Source organism: Pipistrellus hanaki (assembly GCF_964339955.1).
Source record: "Pipistrellus hanaki genome assembly, chromosome: 11".
Classification (NCBI taxonomy): domain Eukaryota; kingdom Metazoa; phylum Chordata; class Mammalia; order Chiroptera; family Vespertilionidae; genus Pipistrellus; species Pipistrellus hanaki.
In genome coordinates this window covers 828,936-842,595 of record NC_140513.1, presented here as the reverse complement: position 1 = coordinate 842,595, position 13,660 = coordinate 828,936, and the positions used below count along the sequence as shown (strand labels likewise).

Sequence of the window (13,660 nt, the reverse complement as noted above, 5' to 3'; positions counted from 1 at the left end):
GCGGCACCTGGGAGCAGCTGCAGGGCGAGCCTGAGGGGGCTGGAGGTGGGGGAGGGAGCAGGAGAGGGTGGTCCCTGCTGAGGGGACTCGGTGCCCAGGCCCTGAGGGTGGCAGGGGACCCAGCAGGCAGAGAAAGCTGGCCGGTTTCTAAGACACGTCGGGGAGTCGGCAGTTCCTAGAACATGTGCAAAGCTGCCAGGTCTCAAAGCCCAATCCGGCCCCACGGGAGCTGGCAGGCGCCGAGGCCCAGCCACCGCCCCCCTCGGGCCCTGTCCCGTCTCACCGTCCACGGCAGGCCCCGACCCCGGGCTCCCGCCCCGTGGACAGAGGGCCGTGGCTGACGCCCCCGCGCCTGCACTCGGGGTGTGTGAAGGCAGCTGACAGGCCCGCAGAACAGTCGCTTGCAGACAGAAGTAACACATACACGTTTATTTGGTTCCTCCAGTGCCCGATGGCTGTGCCAGGGGCTGCCCTCTACGCTGCCGTGGCCTAGAGCTACCCGGGGGGACCGGGCTTCCCGCGGAACCTGGGCTTCTATGGGCGCTGGAGTCTCAGAAGCACACTCTACGGTCAGAGTGTGACCTTTCCCCCCTGAACCTACAGCTCGCCTCCCACCTTCTAAAATGCAACCGCCGACCAATCCCAAGAAGCCCCCCCCGTGCGGGCACCGCGCATCAGAACCCCCTTTCGATGGAAGGGCACGCGGCTTCTCAACGCCGGGTCCGACAGGGACTCGCGGGGGCGGTGGCTGGCACTGCCCGGCCTGCACCTCCAACAGCCGGTCCCAGTCACGGTGAGGACAGCGCACCTGATCACGTGATCACGTCGCAGACAGCCCAGGCGCGTGGCCGCCCAGGCGGAGGCAGCCTGCCGGGCCGGGCCGGGCCCTGGCGAGGAAGCCGGCCGGAGCCTCCGGCACGCCCCCCGGCCGGATGGAGCGCTGGAGGCACGTGCAGTCCGCGCCGGCACACGCAGTGCCGGGGGCGCTGAGCTGGGCCGCGTCGGCGTGCGGCTCACAGTGTGGAGGAGAGTCCTGGGTTTGCAGCGCTCGGAGTTTCTGCACCAAGTTCGGCTCCGGAGAAACGGGTGCGAGCAGCCTCTACCGGAAGAGCCGGTAGGTGCGGGGCAGGCGCCCGTCTCTGCTGGACAGCGCCGCCTGGATGTGCTCGTAGCTGGGCAGGTCACTCAGGTCCCCCAGGGCGGCCACGGCCGGCTTCCCGCGCAGCATCTTGGAAGCCACGCGCTTGATGTCCTCCGGCCTCACGTCGCCTGGCACAGGGGACAGGGACGGGGAAGGCCGTTGGCCCCAGGCCTCCACCCGGGAGGAGCGGGGCCCGGAGGCCCGGAGCCGCTGTGTGCACTCCCGTGAGGGAGGGCGAGGACAGCGGGCTCTGCTTTGCTTCCTGATGGGGAGGAAAGAGCCGGCGGGTCAGCCCGGAAGGAAGCCCTCCCGAGTGCATGGCTGAGGGAGGAAGGCGGCAGAGGCCGCACGCTGACCTGGCCGAGAGGCTGGGAGCCACCCGGGCCAGGCACCAGCAGGGAAGACGAGGCACGGGAAGATGGAGCACTGTCCTTCTTGAGGGCCTGGGGCTCCCGCAGGACTCCTACCCGGGGCACTACAAAACCGCCGGCTCCACACCTGTGCTCCCCTCAGGACAGCGTGCTGACCCTCAGGAGTCAGTAACGGCCCCCAGAGCCGCACCAGCAGTGACTCGGGCCCTCGGAGGACGTTCAAGCCCCTGGAGACCACGTGAGGCCACGACACCCGCCAGCTGCGAGCCAGGGGGCCCGTGCCCGTACTCACGGATGAGCGCGCACAGCTCGTGGGGCAGCTTCCTGGAGCGGGTGGCCAGCACCTGCCTGCCCACGTCCTCGAAGATCACGGGCCGGGCCTCCAGGTTCATCATGAGCATGGACATGAGCTGTGTCTTGGCCCGCTCCAGCTCCACCTGAGGGTGAAGCCGTCGTGGGTCAGCCGCGCACTCAGCCACCAAGCGGCAGGGAAGTGTGTCCGGCCCAGCTCAGTGCTGAGGCAGACGGCTCCCTAGTGCCCTCCTCTGCCCACCGCGCTCCCGGGCAACGCCGAGGGGACGGCTCAGCGACCAGCTCCGTCCGGGAGCCCTCCCGACCGGGTGAGGGTTACAAGGGAGTCCGGCCCGGATTCGAGGACAGAGGCGGCGGGAGGCAGGTGCCCGATGGCGCTGGGACCCCAGACTGCGGAGCGAGCACGGGCAGACGGCTGGAAGCTGTGGCCCTGAGTGAGTTCAGGACAGGGCGCGTCACGTTTGCGTGCGGGCCCATCCTGAGCGGCCTCAGCGGCCTCCGTGGGGTAGACCGCCTGCCCAGCAGGGCAGTGACTTGCACACCTTTCGCTTGAAGCGAGGCCTCTGTTTCTCTGCTGAGGGCAAGGGACCATGTGATGCTACAGTAAACACGGGACCGCAGAAAGCATGCTGAGGTGAAGCATGTGCAGCCCCCCCGAGGCACGGGGCCTGAACGCTGGGCTTGGCTGGTACTTGTGTGCATGTGTGCGCGCGTATACAATCTGCTACTTGTGCCAGTTCGGGGCTGGCAAGTAACGAGGCTAGAGCCCGAGGAACTGAGAGGAGAAAGCCGGGAGGCGTGCAGGGCTGCCCACGGGGCTGCTCTGACCTGGCTGCAGGCGGCGGGAGGGCCTGCCTGTGCCTGGCATTTGTCCGCAGAGCTGAGGACCTCAGGCAGCAAGGAGGCAAATGGGGTCAGCCAGGGGTAAGCAGACCAGGTGCCGGGAGGGACAGCAGGGTCCCCGCGGGACAAGCTCAGCCTTGGATGGGGTCACGGGTGTTGGGGGTCACGGGAGTTGGGGGTCACGGGAGTTGGGGGTCACCGTGTTGGGGGGTCACGGTGTTGGGCACAGAGGCTGGCCGCCGGCGTGGTGGGAGGTGGGGAAGGCACCTTGCCATACTTACCACATCCACGGTCCCGCCCATTAAAATGAACTCCTTGGTGATGATCTCCACCATTTCTCTAACCTGCGTGGGAGGCGGGAGGCTCTGAGCGCTGTTCACAGCTCGCCTGGGACGCCCCGCGGCCCGGCCTCACCGGCCCGGCTCACCTGTCTGGGGGGCTCACCTGTCTGGGGTCGGCGCTGGCGTGGATGCACAGGAGCCCCGTGTCCTCGTAGCTGTGGTGGTAGGCGGTGGCGTTGTACATCCAGTGGTGCCTGGCGGACGGGGAGAGACCAGGAGGTGGCAGGGGGCCCGCGGCCGCTCAGCGGGCCTGGGGCCGGGGAGGGCGGGGGCGGGGGCAGGGGCACTCACCGGTTGAGCACGTTGAGGTAGAGCCGCGTGAACATGCCCTTGCCGGGCCCGCCGGCCGAGAAGGAGCCGCCGCCGCCCATCATCATGTTGAGCACCGCGAAGGGGATGAAGTCGGCCTCCTGCGGGGAGGGGGCGGAGCTCGCAGGGCGCACCAGGCGTGCCGGGCCAGGGCGCGGGCGGCAGGGCCTGGGGACTCACCAGGAAGGAGCAGCTCTCCAGCCCGATCATGATGTGCGTGAGCTCGGGGAACGGGGCGGGGCCCAGGCTGACCTTGGACATGTCTCTCTCCAGCTGTGACCGGAAGAACGAAGTGGCCCAGGCTCCGCCGTCGCCTCGGCCACATCCACCCACAGCCCACCCCCCGCCCCGAAGCTGCCCGCCACCAGGCGCTCTGTGGGCCAGGGCGCGGTGGAGGCACAGCCACGAGGGCGGCTCCCCGAACTCCTGAGTCACAGACCACGGCCCAGGCCGCGGCCTCTGCCCGCACCTTGACGACGCCCCCGGTGTACTGTGCGACGGAGCGGTCCACGTCCGCGGCGGCCCCGCCCCCCCAGGCCGGCCGGGCGCCCAGGAGGTACTTGCGGGCGCACTCCACCAGGTGCTCGTGCTCGATGCCCACGCCCGCCAGCACCATGCGGTCCGGCGTGTAGTAGTTCCTCAGGTAGGAGTGCAGCACGGCCCGGTCCATCTTCGCGATGTTCTCCGGGGGGCAGAAGCGGTGGAGGCCGACCGTGTTCTCCCTGTAAGCGGCCTGCGGAAGCGGGGAGCACGAGTGACGGAGCGGGCCCCAGGCTCCGAGCGCTGCCCCCCGCAGCCCCCCACGCTGGCCCGGCCGCAGGTCGCCTCCTGTGTGAGTGAGACCCTCCAGGAGAGTCACCCAGGACACGCAGGCTCCCTCGGGTGGAGGGGAGCCTGGTCCTGCGGGGGCGGGCGGCCTCGAGCTCCCTCACCTCGTGGATCATCTCGGTGAGGAGAGGCTCCGGGTCCGGCCGCATGTTGAGGTCCTCCAGCTCAAACTGGACAGCCAGCCGCGCCATCTCTATCTCCTCCTCTGCCGAGGCAGGAGACCAGGCTCAGCCCCAGGCCCGCAGCCTGGGCCAGTGTCCTCCCTCCGCTTCCCCTGGGCGGGCCCGGGGGCAAGTGCGCGAGGAGAGCGCCCCGCTGCCACCGGCCCTGCCCAGCCGGCCCTCCGCGGGAGCACTGACCCCGCGCCTGCCCCAGCGGGTGAGGTGGGACAGTGCGTGGCGGTGCTGAGGAGACAGGCCAGAGCCCCGAGCAGAATGCAGCCGTCAGACCAGCTGCGACGGCACTGTGGCCGCCCTGCGCCCGCAGGGAGCGAGTCGGCCACTCTCAGGCCGAGGAAGGGGCCGGGCCGGGCGTTGAAAGGCAGTCGCCCCGAAGGAACCTGTTTGCTAGCACGTGAAGGGTGCCGGCCGGTGTCTCGGAGCATCAGCACTGAACCCCGAGCCAACGTTACTTCCAGTAACACTGCGCCAACTCAGGGCAGGTGAGAGAGACCTCCGACGACACACGCGCGTCCCGTGGGCAGGGCTCCCGCACCCCGTGTCCCGGCCGGACACCCACCTGTGAGCCGCGGGTGCAGGACCACTTCAGCCAGCAGGCCCACCACCGTGTCCAGGCCTTTGGAGTCGGCAGACACCGCGTACATGGTGGTGTCCCTGCGAGACACCAACACCGGCCTGAGGGCAGGAGGCACCGCCTCTCCCGTCGCGGGCAGACCGCGGGCAGCGGCAGCGCACAGCCTGCGCCGCGCCGAGCCCCTTTCCGTGTCTGCGTCTCCCGCGTGAACCGACTGGCCAACGTGGGAACCAGCCGTGTCAGGCTTCCTGGCATTCCTTCCCCGAGCCAGACCCGGTCAGCTGCCGGCCCCACAGCCCACGCCCTTGGCTCCTGTGCCATGGCCTCCAGCCTCCGGGGACAGGGCTCCTGGGTGCCCAGCGACTGCCGGCTCAAGTCCCCTGGCACAGCCCTGGGGAACCACCTGCCCTCTGAGCGTCCCTCTGAGTGTTCCCCCCTCTGCCCAGCCGGCGTCACTCAGCGCAGCCCGCCGGCCTCTCTGAGGCCGTGCGGGAGCCGGACCTGGACGCCTGGCAGTCGCAGATGCCGCCGTGCCTCTCCAGGGTGTGCAGGATGCCGTCCTTGCTGTCGAAGCGGGCGGTGGACTGGGGAGACAGGGAAGGACCAACAACCCTCAAACACAGCTCCTAGCAGGTTTACTTCGGCTTTCAGAGCAACACGAGGTTCAGTGACGTTTTATCACCGTTAACTCAGCAACTTAACCGCTAACGTGTAACCGTTGTAAAAAAGCAAAACTACGTAAGTTCTCCCCAATTACAACTCAAAATTCACAAACTGGACACTGACCGAAAATGCCAGCTTTTCCAAGAAGTGAGCGATTCCACTCAGGTATTTCGCTTCATATCTTGATCCTGAGTTAATAAGAACTGGAGAGGAAGTTGACAGGTCAGATCACTTTTCAAAACGACGGCTCGCACAAAAGACTTTTCTGTGAAAACTGTGAACGTGACTGGACAGGGGTCACCCGGGGGTGGGGGTCCGCTCTCGGCTAACCGGTGAGTCTGCGCTTATGAGCCGCTGACTCCGGTTACCGAACGGGAGGAAGAGGGGGGCCGCCCGAAGGGCCCGGCGGGCACTGCGGTGCCTCGGTCTCCTGACTCTCCGGGGCTTTCACTCGGAAGGACCCGCAGGGACTCCGCGCCACCCCAGGGCACTCACTTCCCACCGTGCAGAACTGCCCGAACTTGTTCTGGGAGGCCACACGCAGCCCGTTCTCCAGCGTGGTGACTTTGGTCTCAAACTTCTCCTGGCCGTCGACGGTGGCAAAAACGGGCGTGGGCACCCCGGGCAAGGGGGCAGAGAGCGGGATGTTGGGGTAGGCGCCCCCACTGCTGAACCGTCTGTACCCAGGGGCCCCAAACCTGAAACGGAGAGGTCGCCCAGTGAGGGGTGGAACCCGTGGGGCCACGTGGGTGGCGTTGTGTCTGCTCTGACCGGCAGCGCCCCCTGTGGGGAGGGTCTGTGCTGCCCGCCTGGGGGCCCCGGGGGCGGGCAGGTCCTCCTCCCTCCCAGGGTCGCCGGGCCTCGGTGAGGGTCAGCGCGGGTCACAGCAGCCCCTCGGGGGCGCGGCCGGCCCGGCCTGGCAGCACCTGGGCTCCAGCTCCGTCCGCCGACCCCCTCCCGCCCCAGGCCGGTCACAGTGGCGGGCTGGCCGCTCCGCGAACACACGCGGCCACAGCCCCAAAGCTCCCGGGTCGCCAGCCCGTCCGCACGGCCGCCCTGTCCTCGCCCCCTCTCCCCGCTGAACCGTCCCCTCCGAGAGAAGCCGCCTCCGCCCGAGCCAGGCTCCACGCCATCGCGGCTGGTTCCGCACACGCGGGCCGCAGGCGCCCGCCGCGCCGGGAGCGGGACCAGGGCGGCCGCCTGCCGCCGCCGAGTGGACCTGCCGGGCGGCCGGGCGGCCGCGGGCGCGGGCTCCGAGGGGCGCGCGCGGCAGGAAGGGGCCGGCGGAGACGACGCGGACCGGGAGCGGACGGCGGGAGCCGACCCCGCCGCCGGGACGGAGCGGCGGATGGAGCTCGGGGCGCGGGTCCGCAGCGCGGGGCAGGGAGGCGCCCCCGGGGCCAGGCCGGGGCCCCGCTACCCGAGCCCGCCCGCCCGGCGCCGCGTCTGGGCGTCGGGGGACCAGAGGCCGCGGGCCCCGAGGGACGCCGGCCACCGCGGGCCCCGGCCCAGCCCCAGGGGCCCCCCGGACCGCTCCGGCCGGCCCTCGCCTCACCGCAGCCGCGAGCGGCCCCAGGCGCGCGAGCCCCGCAGCAGCCGCGTCGCCGCCAGCACCACCGCCGCCATCTTGGGTCTCCGCCCCTCGCTTCTGGCGTCACTTCCGGCTCCGCCCTCCGCGCCCCGCCCCCCCGACGCCGGCCGCTGCCGTTCGGGCGCCCGCTTCCGGTGCGCGGAGCGGAAGCCGCGGCGAGAGGCTGGGAGCGGCGGCCGAGCGGCGGGCGACGGGGGCGGGGGACTCGCGCCGCGGCCTGGGCGGAGCCGGAGCCATGGAGCCGCCGCTGCCGGGCTAGGGAGGGCCGGCGCCCCCGGGCCCGCGGCCATGTCGGGCTATGCGCGCCGCCCGGGCCTCTCCCCGCTGTCCCGGGCCCGCAGCCTCGTCATTCCGGACGGTGAGCGGCGGGCGGCCGGCGGCCGGCGGGCGGGGAGGGCGGCCGGGCGGACCCCGGGCTCCGGCCCCGCCAAGGTCCCGGTCCCGGGAGCGGGCGCGGCGCGGCCACGTCGCTCTCATTGTTGTTGCAGCGGCGGCGTTCTCCGAGCGCCGGGCCGGGCTCCCCCAGCTAGACTGTGAGCGCCCCCGCGGCGGGGACCCGGACCCCCGCCTCTTCGGCTTTCGGCCGACGTTTATGTGCTATGTGCCCAGCCCGGTGCTCGCCTCCGTGGGAGACACAGGTGAGAGACGGCCCGCCAGGCTGGGGGCGGCCCCGCGGAGCCCGCACTCACCCCGGGCCCAGCGGTGAGCACCGGGGAGGCGAAGGTGGAGAGTCCTGCCGCTGGGAGCTCACAGTCTGGTCTTGGGGAGACCCTCCCCCCAAAAAACAGACAGTTCCGATGTAGGATGGCAAGTGCGGGAGCCGGGGGAGGAGGGCGGCACTCGTTCACCCCATTGTCCCCCGCAGCTGCCCCGCCTGCGGCGTGCGGGCGGTCACAGGGGCGGAGAGGGGGCACGCGGGGCCTTGGGGCGGGGCGCAGGCAGGAGGGCATGTGCACCCCCTGCACCAGGACCTCGGGGAGCTTTCCCAGCTCCCCGGGCAGGTTCCCCCGGGTGAGGAGCGCCACGCTGAGGCCGTGTGGGGACGCGGGGTCGCCTCGGGTCCCTGTGACCAGAGGGTGACGGGGTGTCTCTGCAGATTTTATCTACGGAAAGGGGAAGGGCACTAAGCCAGGCCCACCAGGAGCCCAGCAGATACACTTTGGAGGTAGAGTACTTCGGTAATCCCTCCTTCCTCTCTCTGCCCGAGAGAGATTCTGGAGGCCCAGGCCCATGCCAGGGGCAGGGCTGTCCAGGCAGCAGCCCCGGCCTGCCTAGTGCACCGGTAGCGGCCACAGCAGGCAGGGTGGCACCCCCGCGTTGAATCCTGGCCCAGGGGTAGAAGGAAGCAGGGTACCACCGGAGGCCTGAGGGATGGCAGGCAGGTGGGAGTCACCCCTGTGAGCCTGAGAGGCCCCGGGGCTGGAATCAGGGTGCCAGCGCCACACAGGGTGGCACCGGGGCTTGGGTGGTGGGTGGACTGAAAGGGCCACGGTGTGGCTGGCCAGGTGGTGGGACAGGGAGAAGCAGGGAGAGGAGAAGGAAAAGGGGTGGGTGAGTCGGGGAAGGGCGAAGGGGGGCGGGAATTCCCAGCTTGGCGGAGGAGGGTGGCCTTTGGAGCTGGGACAGCCCCGTGGGAATGCGGGCACAGCTTGCCCACGCGGTCACTGCGCCAGAGGTGTGCGAACACGGGTGGGGTGGGGTGGGGTGGAGAGGAAGCAGAGCCGTGTCTTCGGCCGGCGCTGAGCTCTGGGGCAGCGACTCGAGTGGCTTCTCCACTTCAGGGGCGTGTGTCCCGGAAGAGAAGGGAACGGGGTCCCTCGGACAACCTCGGGGGACTTCACGTGGAGGGTTTGTCCTGTTTCAGATGAGAAGCTTGTGGACCTGGAGGAGGCAAACCCATTCTCCTTTAAAGAGTTCCTGAAAACCAAGAACCTCAGCCTGCTGAAGGAGGACGCGGCCAGCAGCAGGCTCCACACACAGGTACCGCCTCCCGCCTTCCCGGCAGCGCGGGCCGGCTCCGATCGGCGCTGCTGGGAGAGGCCGTGCGGCGGGGGGAGGGAGGCGGGGCACCTTCCTGGCTGGACGATGTCGTCCCCTCCCCCCCGCCCCCCCGAGCGCCTGTGGACGGCGGGAGGGCCTGCGCCCGCTCCTGGCTGAGGCCCCCCGCCTGCCCCTCAGGAAGCCACGAGGCACTCGCTGGGCCTGGACTGCGGCTCTCCGCCCTCCCAGGCCATGGGCTTCGGCCTGGAGTTCCAGCAGCCGTTCTTCGAGGACCCGACGGGGGCTGGCGACCTCCTGGACGAGGACGAGGACGAGGACGGCTGGCATGGCGCCTACCTGCCGTCCGCCATGGAGCAGACCCACGCGAGGGGCCCGGCCAGCGCGTCGCCCAGCAGCACGTACATCTCCTTCTTCTCCAGCCCCTCGGAGCTGGCCGGGCCCGAGTCCCTGCCCCCGTGGACGCTGAGCGACTCCGACTCCCGCCTCTCCCCCGCGGCGAGTCCCGGGGCAGACTTCGCCGGCCACGGAGAGTGCCTGGGCGATAGGCACCTTCGGACGCTGCAGATGAGCTACGAAGCAGTAAGTGAGGCTGCGGGCCGGCCCGGGAGCTGCCGTGTCTGGCCCGGATCCTGGCTCCAGGACAAGACAGCCTGGTGCAGTACCGGCGTCTCCAGGGAGCGCGCTGCCGGTGCCCAGGGACGGCGGGGTGCGGCTGACAGGACGGGACCGAGCGGAGCTGGGATCTTCGGGGCTGCCCACAGGGGTCGGCTTGAGCGTCTTGCCAAGTGTTCTGAGTCGAGGAAAGTCTTAGGGACTTTAAAACAGCCTAAAAGCCGGCTGTGTGAGTAGCGCAGGAGTCTGACCTCGGCCCTGGTGGTGCCCTTTCTCTGCCAGTGTCTGGAGTCGGCTCCAGGGCATTCCTGATGGCCGAGCAGTCCCCGGGCCACACCGCAGCGTGCGCGCCGTGAGGGAGACACGCCGAGGGCCTCACGGGATTTCCTCTCTCCGCAGCTGAAGGACGAGAACTCGAAGCTCAGGAGGAAGCTGACGGAGGTGCAGAGCTTCTCGGAGACGCAAACCGAGATGTAAGCCTTCGGTTAGGGCCGGGCCAGGTGGTGGACGGGAGCCGCGAGGGGCTGGGTTCTGTTCTGTCGGGCCTTGGCGGCACACGTTTCCCTGCTGTGTCCGTGTATTTCAAACGTCCTGGTGAGGCGGCAGACTGTCGGACCCCTGAGGGCCCGTGGCTGGTGCTCACTCTGACCCGCTGAGGGTGTCAGCGCCCTGCACCTCGCTGACACGGCTCGTTCCGAACAGCGGGCACGGGTGCCATTGCCGAGTGGCCACGCGGTGCTCTCTGACAGGGTGAGGACGCTGGAGCGGAAGCTGGAAGCCAAAATGATCAAGGAGGAGAGTGACTACCATGACCTGGAGTCGGTGGTCCAGCAGGTGGAGCAGAACCTGGAGCTGATGACCGTACGCACGGGTGGGCAGGCCTGTGCGGCGGCGGCGTGTCATTGGTCACCGCAGCCGCAGGGAGCGGGGCGGGCATCTGAGGTCCCCGCGGGGCTGCGAGGCGTCGGGCGGAGCGCCGGGCGAGGCCGGTGCCCTCCGCCTGCCGCTGAGGCGCTGCTTGTCTCCTGGTGACAGAAACGGGCGGTGAAGGCGGAGGGTCACGTCATGAAACTGAAACAAGACATAAGCTTGCTCCAGGTAACCGGGGGCCCGGCGTCCTTCTGTGGGTTCGAGCGACTCCAGAGAATTCACCAAAGAGCCTCTGGTGGGCTCTTCCCTCCCCACGGACGGGGCAGACTCCCCCGTGCAGATGGAGGCCGCGGCTCGGTCTTCCCGCCCACCCTGCTCCCTGGGCCGGTGCCAGGACAGACGGAGCAGGGCACGTGGGAGCAGGAGGAAGGGCCTGTGGGGCCGGGCCCCCTCCCGAGGTGCCTGTCGCGTTTGGCGGACAGCGGGGCTGCTCCCGGTTCACCGTAAACCTCCCGCCGCCCCGCCCAGGCGCAGGTCTCCAGCTTCCGGAGAGAGAACGAGGCTCTGCGCTCGGGCCAGGGCGCCAGCCTGACGGTGGTGAAGCAGAACACGGACGTGGCCCTGCAGAACCTGCGCATGGTCATGAGCAACGCGCACACCTCCATCAAGTGAGCGCGGGGGCGGGGCTCTGCCACCTCAGACCGAGCACGCCCACCGCGCACAGTGCTGCTCGGGGCTCGGATGGGGTGTGCTTGCCGGCCCGTGGACCCAGGTCACAGGGTGTGCGCGCCAGCAGGCTCCACCGTCCTGCGTGGTGATGGCTGTTCCATGTGAGAGGCGTGGGCGTTAAGGCGAATCCCGTCCCGTGTCTCCCCTCCCCCCGAATTGCTCCGAGAGCTCCTAGGAGACAGCAGCGGGTCTCTAACAGTCCTCACCCTCCTCCCACTGGCTGAGCTGCTGGCAGCCGGGTGACAGCGCGGGTGCTCCAGTGGGTGGCGCCTGATGCTCTTGGGGGAGAGCCTCCGCCTCGGGGACCTGCGCTGGTCTCCGCCGTCGGCTGGGTCCCTCGCGTTCTGCTGCCGAGTGTGGCCGCAGCCCCTGATGCCGGTGTTCTCCTTGCAGGCAGCTCGTTTCCGGAGCCGAAACGCTGAACCTTGTTGCTGAGATCCTTAAGTCCATAGACAGAATCTCTGAGATCAAGGAGGTCGGGGAGGAGGAGTCTTGAGAAGCTTCTAGCTCGCAGCTCTGTTTACATCCTGCAGTCACCGCTCCCTGGATGTGAAACGCCATTGTGTCCTTAAACGCGCAGTCTTCCCAGTAAAGCTGTTTATCGCGAGATGCTCCTTTCCTGACTGAGAACAGTATTATTAGCTCCGCGGGAGGAGCGGTGGAGCCGTGAGCGTCCCCGAGGTCTGTCCCTGCAGCCCCTGCTCCCGGGGGAACCCCTGCTCCCGGGGGAACCCCTGCCGTGAGACGTGACCCCCTGGAAGACGCGTCTGTAAAAGCCACCGCTGGTTCTCAGGGCTGAGCACGGGGACAGCCGCTCTGTGATGCGAGTCTTCCATCCTTGTTCCAGAACACTCTAAGATAAGTTCGATCGATTGTCCTTGATTTCACCAGTAAACAAAACACTAAATGAGCCGAAATCAAACGATTGCCACGGACAGGGCCTCGTGCCTTTCCGCCTTCGCTCGGCAGCCTCGGGGGCGGCCCTGCGGCTGGCGGCCCGAGTGTGGGCACCCCCTGTGGTTGGATGCTGCTTTCCTGTAGGGACCAAGGTTGGCATGGATTCTACACTGTGAAGCCATCGAAGCGTACCTCGGAGGGGCCTCGGGCTGGAAAATGTAGATGGAGGGTTTTGATACACGATCCAAGCGGCCTTTTGTAATGAAGTCGAATCCTGAGGACGCGCAGAGCCGCCTGGTAGCACAGTCTCCCGCTGCCGTTCCAGGCGCTTCTGACGGGGGAGGCGTGCCCTGCGCTCAGTGCCTTGTGGCTGTTTCCTGCAGATGTTATTTTTTAAAATAAATGTTCCCTCCTGTTCAGATTGACAGCTTTCTTAATAAATTCTAAAACGCACACGCTTCGGCCCTTTTTCCTGCCTCAGTCAGCTCTTCATGCTTGAGACCCGTGCCTCCCGCACCCGGGGCATCATGTCCCCGTCCTGGGGGGTCTGCGGCTGCGCCCGCCGCTGTGCGGCCCCGGGAGCTCGGACCGCTGCTGCCAGCCAAGAGCAGCTGCAGGCTTGGCGCTGGACCCGTTGGTTCTGGAATTGGAGCCTTCTTGGAGATCATGTAGTTGAATTTTCAAAAGATGATTAAACTGATAGACCTTCTGATCTTGGCTGCAGGGAAGAGCCTTCCAGAAGTCAGGGTGAACCACCCTCAGCTCACTGCCCGCCTCGGGCTCCAGCCGGTGGTGCAGAGCAGGTGCTGCCGGCTCAGACGTGCAGTGTCCTCTACACACAGCAGCGGTGGGAAACCACAAAGGCAGGGCTGCCTCTGGGGGCCCCGCAGGAGAGGCACAGCATTTTACGGGGGCGGGTGATACACGGCAGAACACTAGCCGGGTGCCCCAGCCCAGAGTGCTGCGTGCAGAGGGCAGGATGAACACAGACTCTCCTACCCCATCCTCTGTATCCTGTGAAGTGTTCCCCAGGAGAAGCCATGAACACACAGGTCACATGACCAAGTTGTTGACCCTCAGCCGCTGGGTCGCTGCCAGGGGCTGCCTGGGCGGCAGGTCTGCTGCTGTAGGAGCCGCTCGAGGCTCTGCCCTTCCAGGGCTCACCTTTAGCGCAGGCTGATCCGCTGCCTCACGGGGAGCCCAGCTCCCCTCCTCTCCCAAGACCCTAGTGTTAGCTGCCCCAGCACATACACTGAGATTAGCCCATATAGAGAAGATTAGCATGGCCTCTGCCCAAGGAAAACGCGGAAGTCCGTGAAGCATTCCTAATTAAAAAGGAAATAAGACTTGCCCCGCCCACGCAGTCCTGCCCTGCCCTGGGCCTGACACCCTCTGACCT

The 13,660-nt window shown here is 68.2% G+C and overlaps 2 protein-coding genes across 7 annotated transcripts; one reads left to right on the top strand and one right to left on the bottom strand.

Moving 5' to 3' along the window:
* Window positions 1–414: 414 nt before the first annotated feature.
* On the bottom strand, window positions 415–7,212 carry PMPCA (peptidase, mitochondrial processing subunit alpha). The gene is made up of 13 exons (XM_084899661.1): window positions 7,117–7,212; window positions 6,057–6,259; window positions 5,685–5,764; window positions 5,400–5,482; window positions 4,884–4,978; window positions 4,250–4,350; window positions 3,787–4,050; window positions 3,498–3,590; window positions 3,300–3,418; window positions 3,112–3,202; window positions 2,949–3,011; window positions 1,805–1,949; window positions 415–1,269 (listed from the first exon to the last, which is right to left on the bottom strand). Exons 1-13 carry the CDS (start codon window positions 7,185–7,187, stop codon window positions 1,100–1,102), a joined length of 1,578 nt encoding a protein of 525 aa, XP_084755787.1. The 5' UTR covers window positions 7,188–7,212; the 3' UTR covers window positions 415–1,099.
* A 55-nt stretch (window positions 7,213–7,267) lies between these two features.
* ENTR1 (endosome associated trafficking regulator 1) lies at window positions 7,268–12,714 on the top strand. 6 transcript variants are annotated; one of them, XM_084899667.1, is made up of 10 exons: window positions 7,268–7,510; window positions 7,641–7,790; window positions 8,249–8,317; window positions 9,017–9,132; window positions 9,331–9,732; window positions 10,165–10,238; window positions 10,515–10,636; window positions 10,801–10,863; window positions 11,164–11,303; window positions 11,758–12,714. In XM_084899667.1, exons 1-10 carry the CDS (start codon window positions 7,441–7,443, stop codon window positions 11,797–11,799), a joined length of 1,248 nt encoding a protein of 415 aa, XP_084755793.1. In that variant the 5' UTR covers window positions 7,268–7,440; the 3' UTR covers window positions 11,800–12,714. The 6 variants fall into 6 exon arrangements, with proteins under 6 accessions (XP_084755793.1, XP_084755794.1, XP_084755792.1 ...); XM_084899666.1 differs by having other exon boundaries at window positions 7,269–7,510; window positions 10,515–10,626; XM_084899668.1 differs by lacking the exon at window positions 10,801–10,863 and having other exon boundaries at window positions 10,515–10,626.
* Window positions 12,715–13,660: the final 946 nt, after the last annotated feature.

Bases quoted from the DNA above. Each gene is read 5' to 3' on its own strand.
- PMPCA (XM_084899661.1), bottom strand. From the start codon at position 7,187: ATGGCGGCGGTGGTGCTGGCGGCGACGCGGCTGCTGCGGGGCTCGCGC. The intron at 4,979-5,399 runs GTCCGGCTCCCG...GGTGTCTCGCAG, and splicing joins TGCGACTGCCAGGCGTCCAG to GGACACCACCATGTACGCGG. The intron at 4,051-4,249 runs GTGAGGGAGCTC...CCGCTTCCGCAG, and splicing joins TCACCGAGATGATCCACGAG to GCCGCTTACAGGGAGAACAC.
- ENTR1 (XM_084899666.1), top strand. From the start codon at position 7,441: ATGTCGGGCTATGCGCGCCGCCCGGGCCTCTCCCCGCTGTCCCGGGCC. The intron at 8,318-9,016 runs GTAGAGTACTTC...GTCCTGTTTCAG, and splicing joins CCAGCAGATACACTTTGGAG to ATGAGAAGCTTGTGGACCTG. The intron at 10,627-10,800 runs GTACGCACGGGT...TCCTGGTGACAG, and splicing joins AGAACCTGGAGCTGATGACC to AAACGGGCGGTGAAGGCGGA.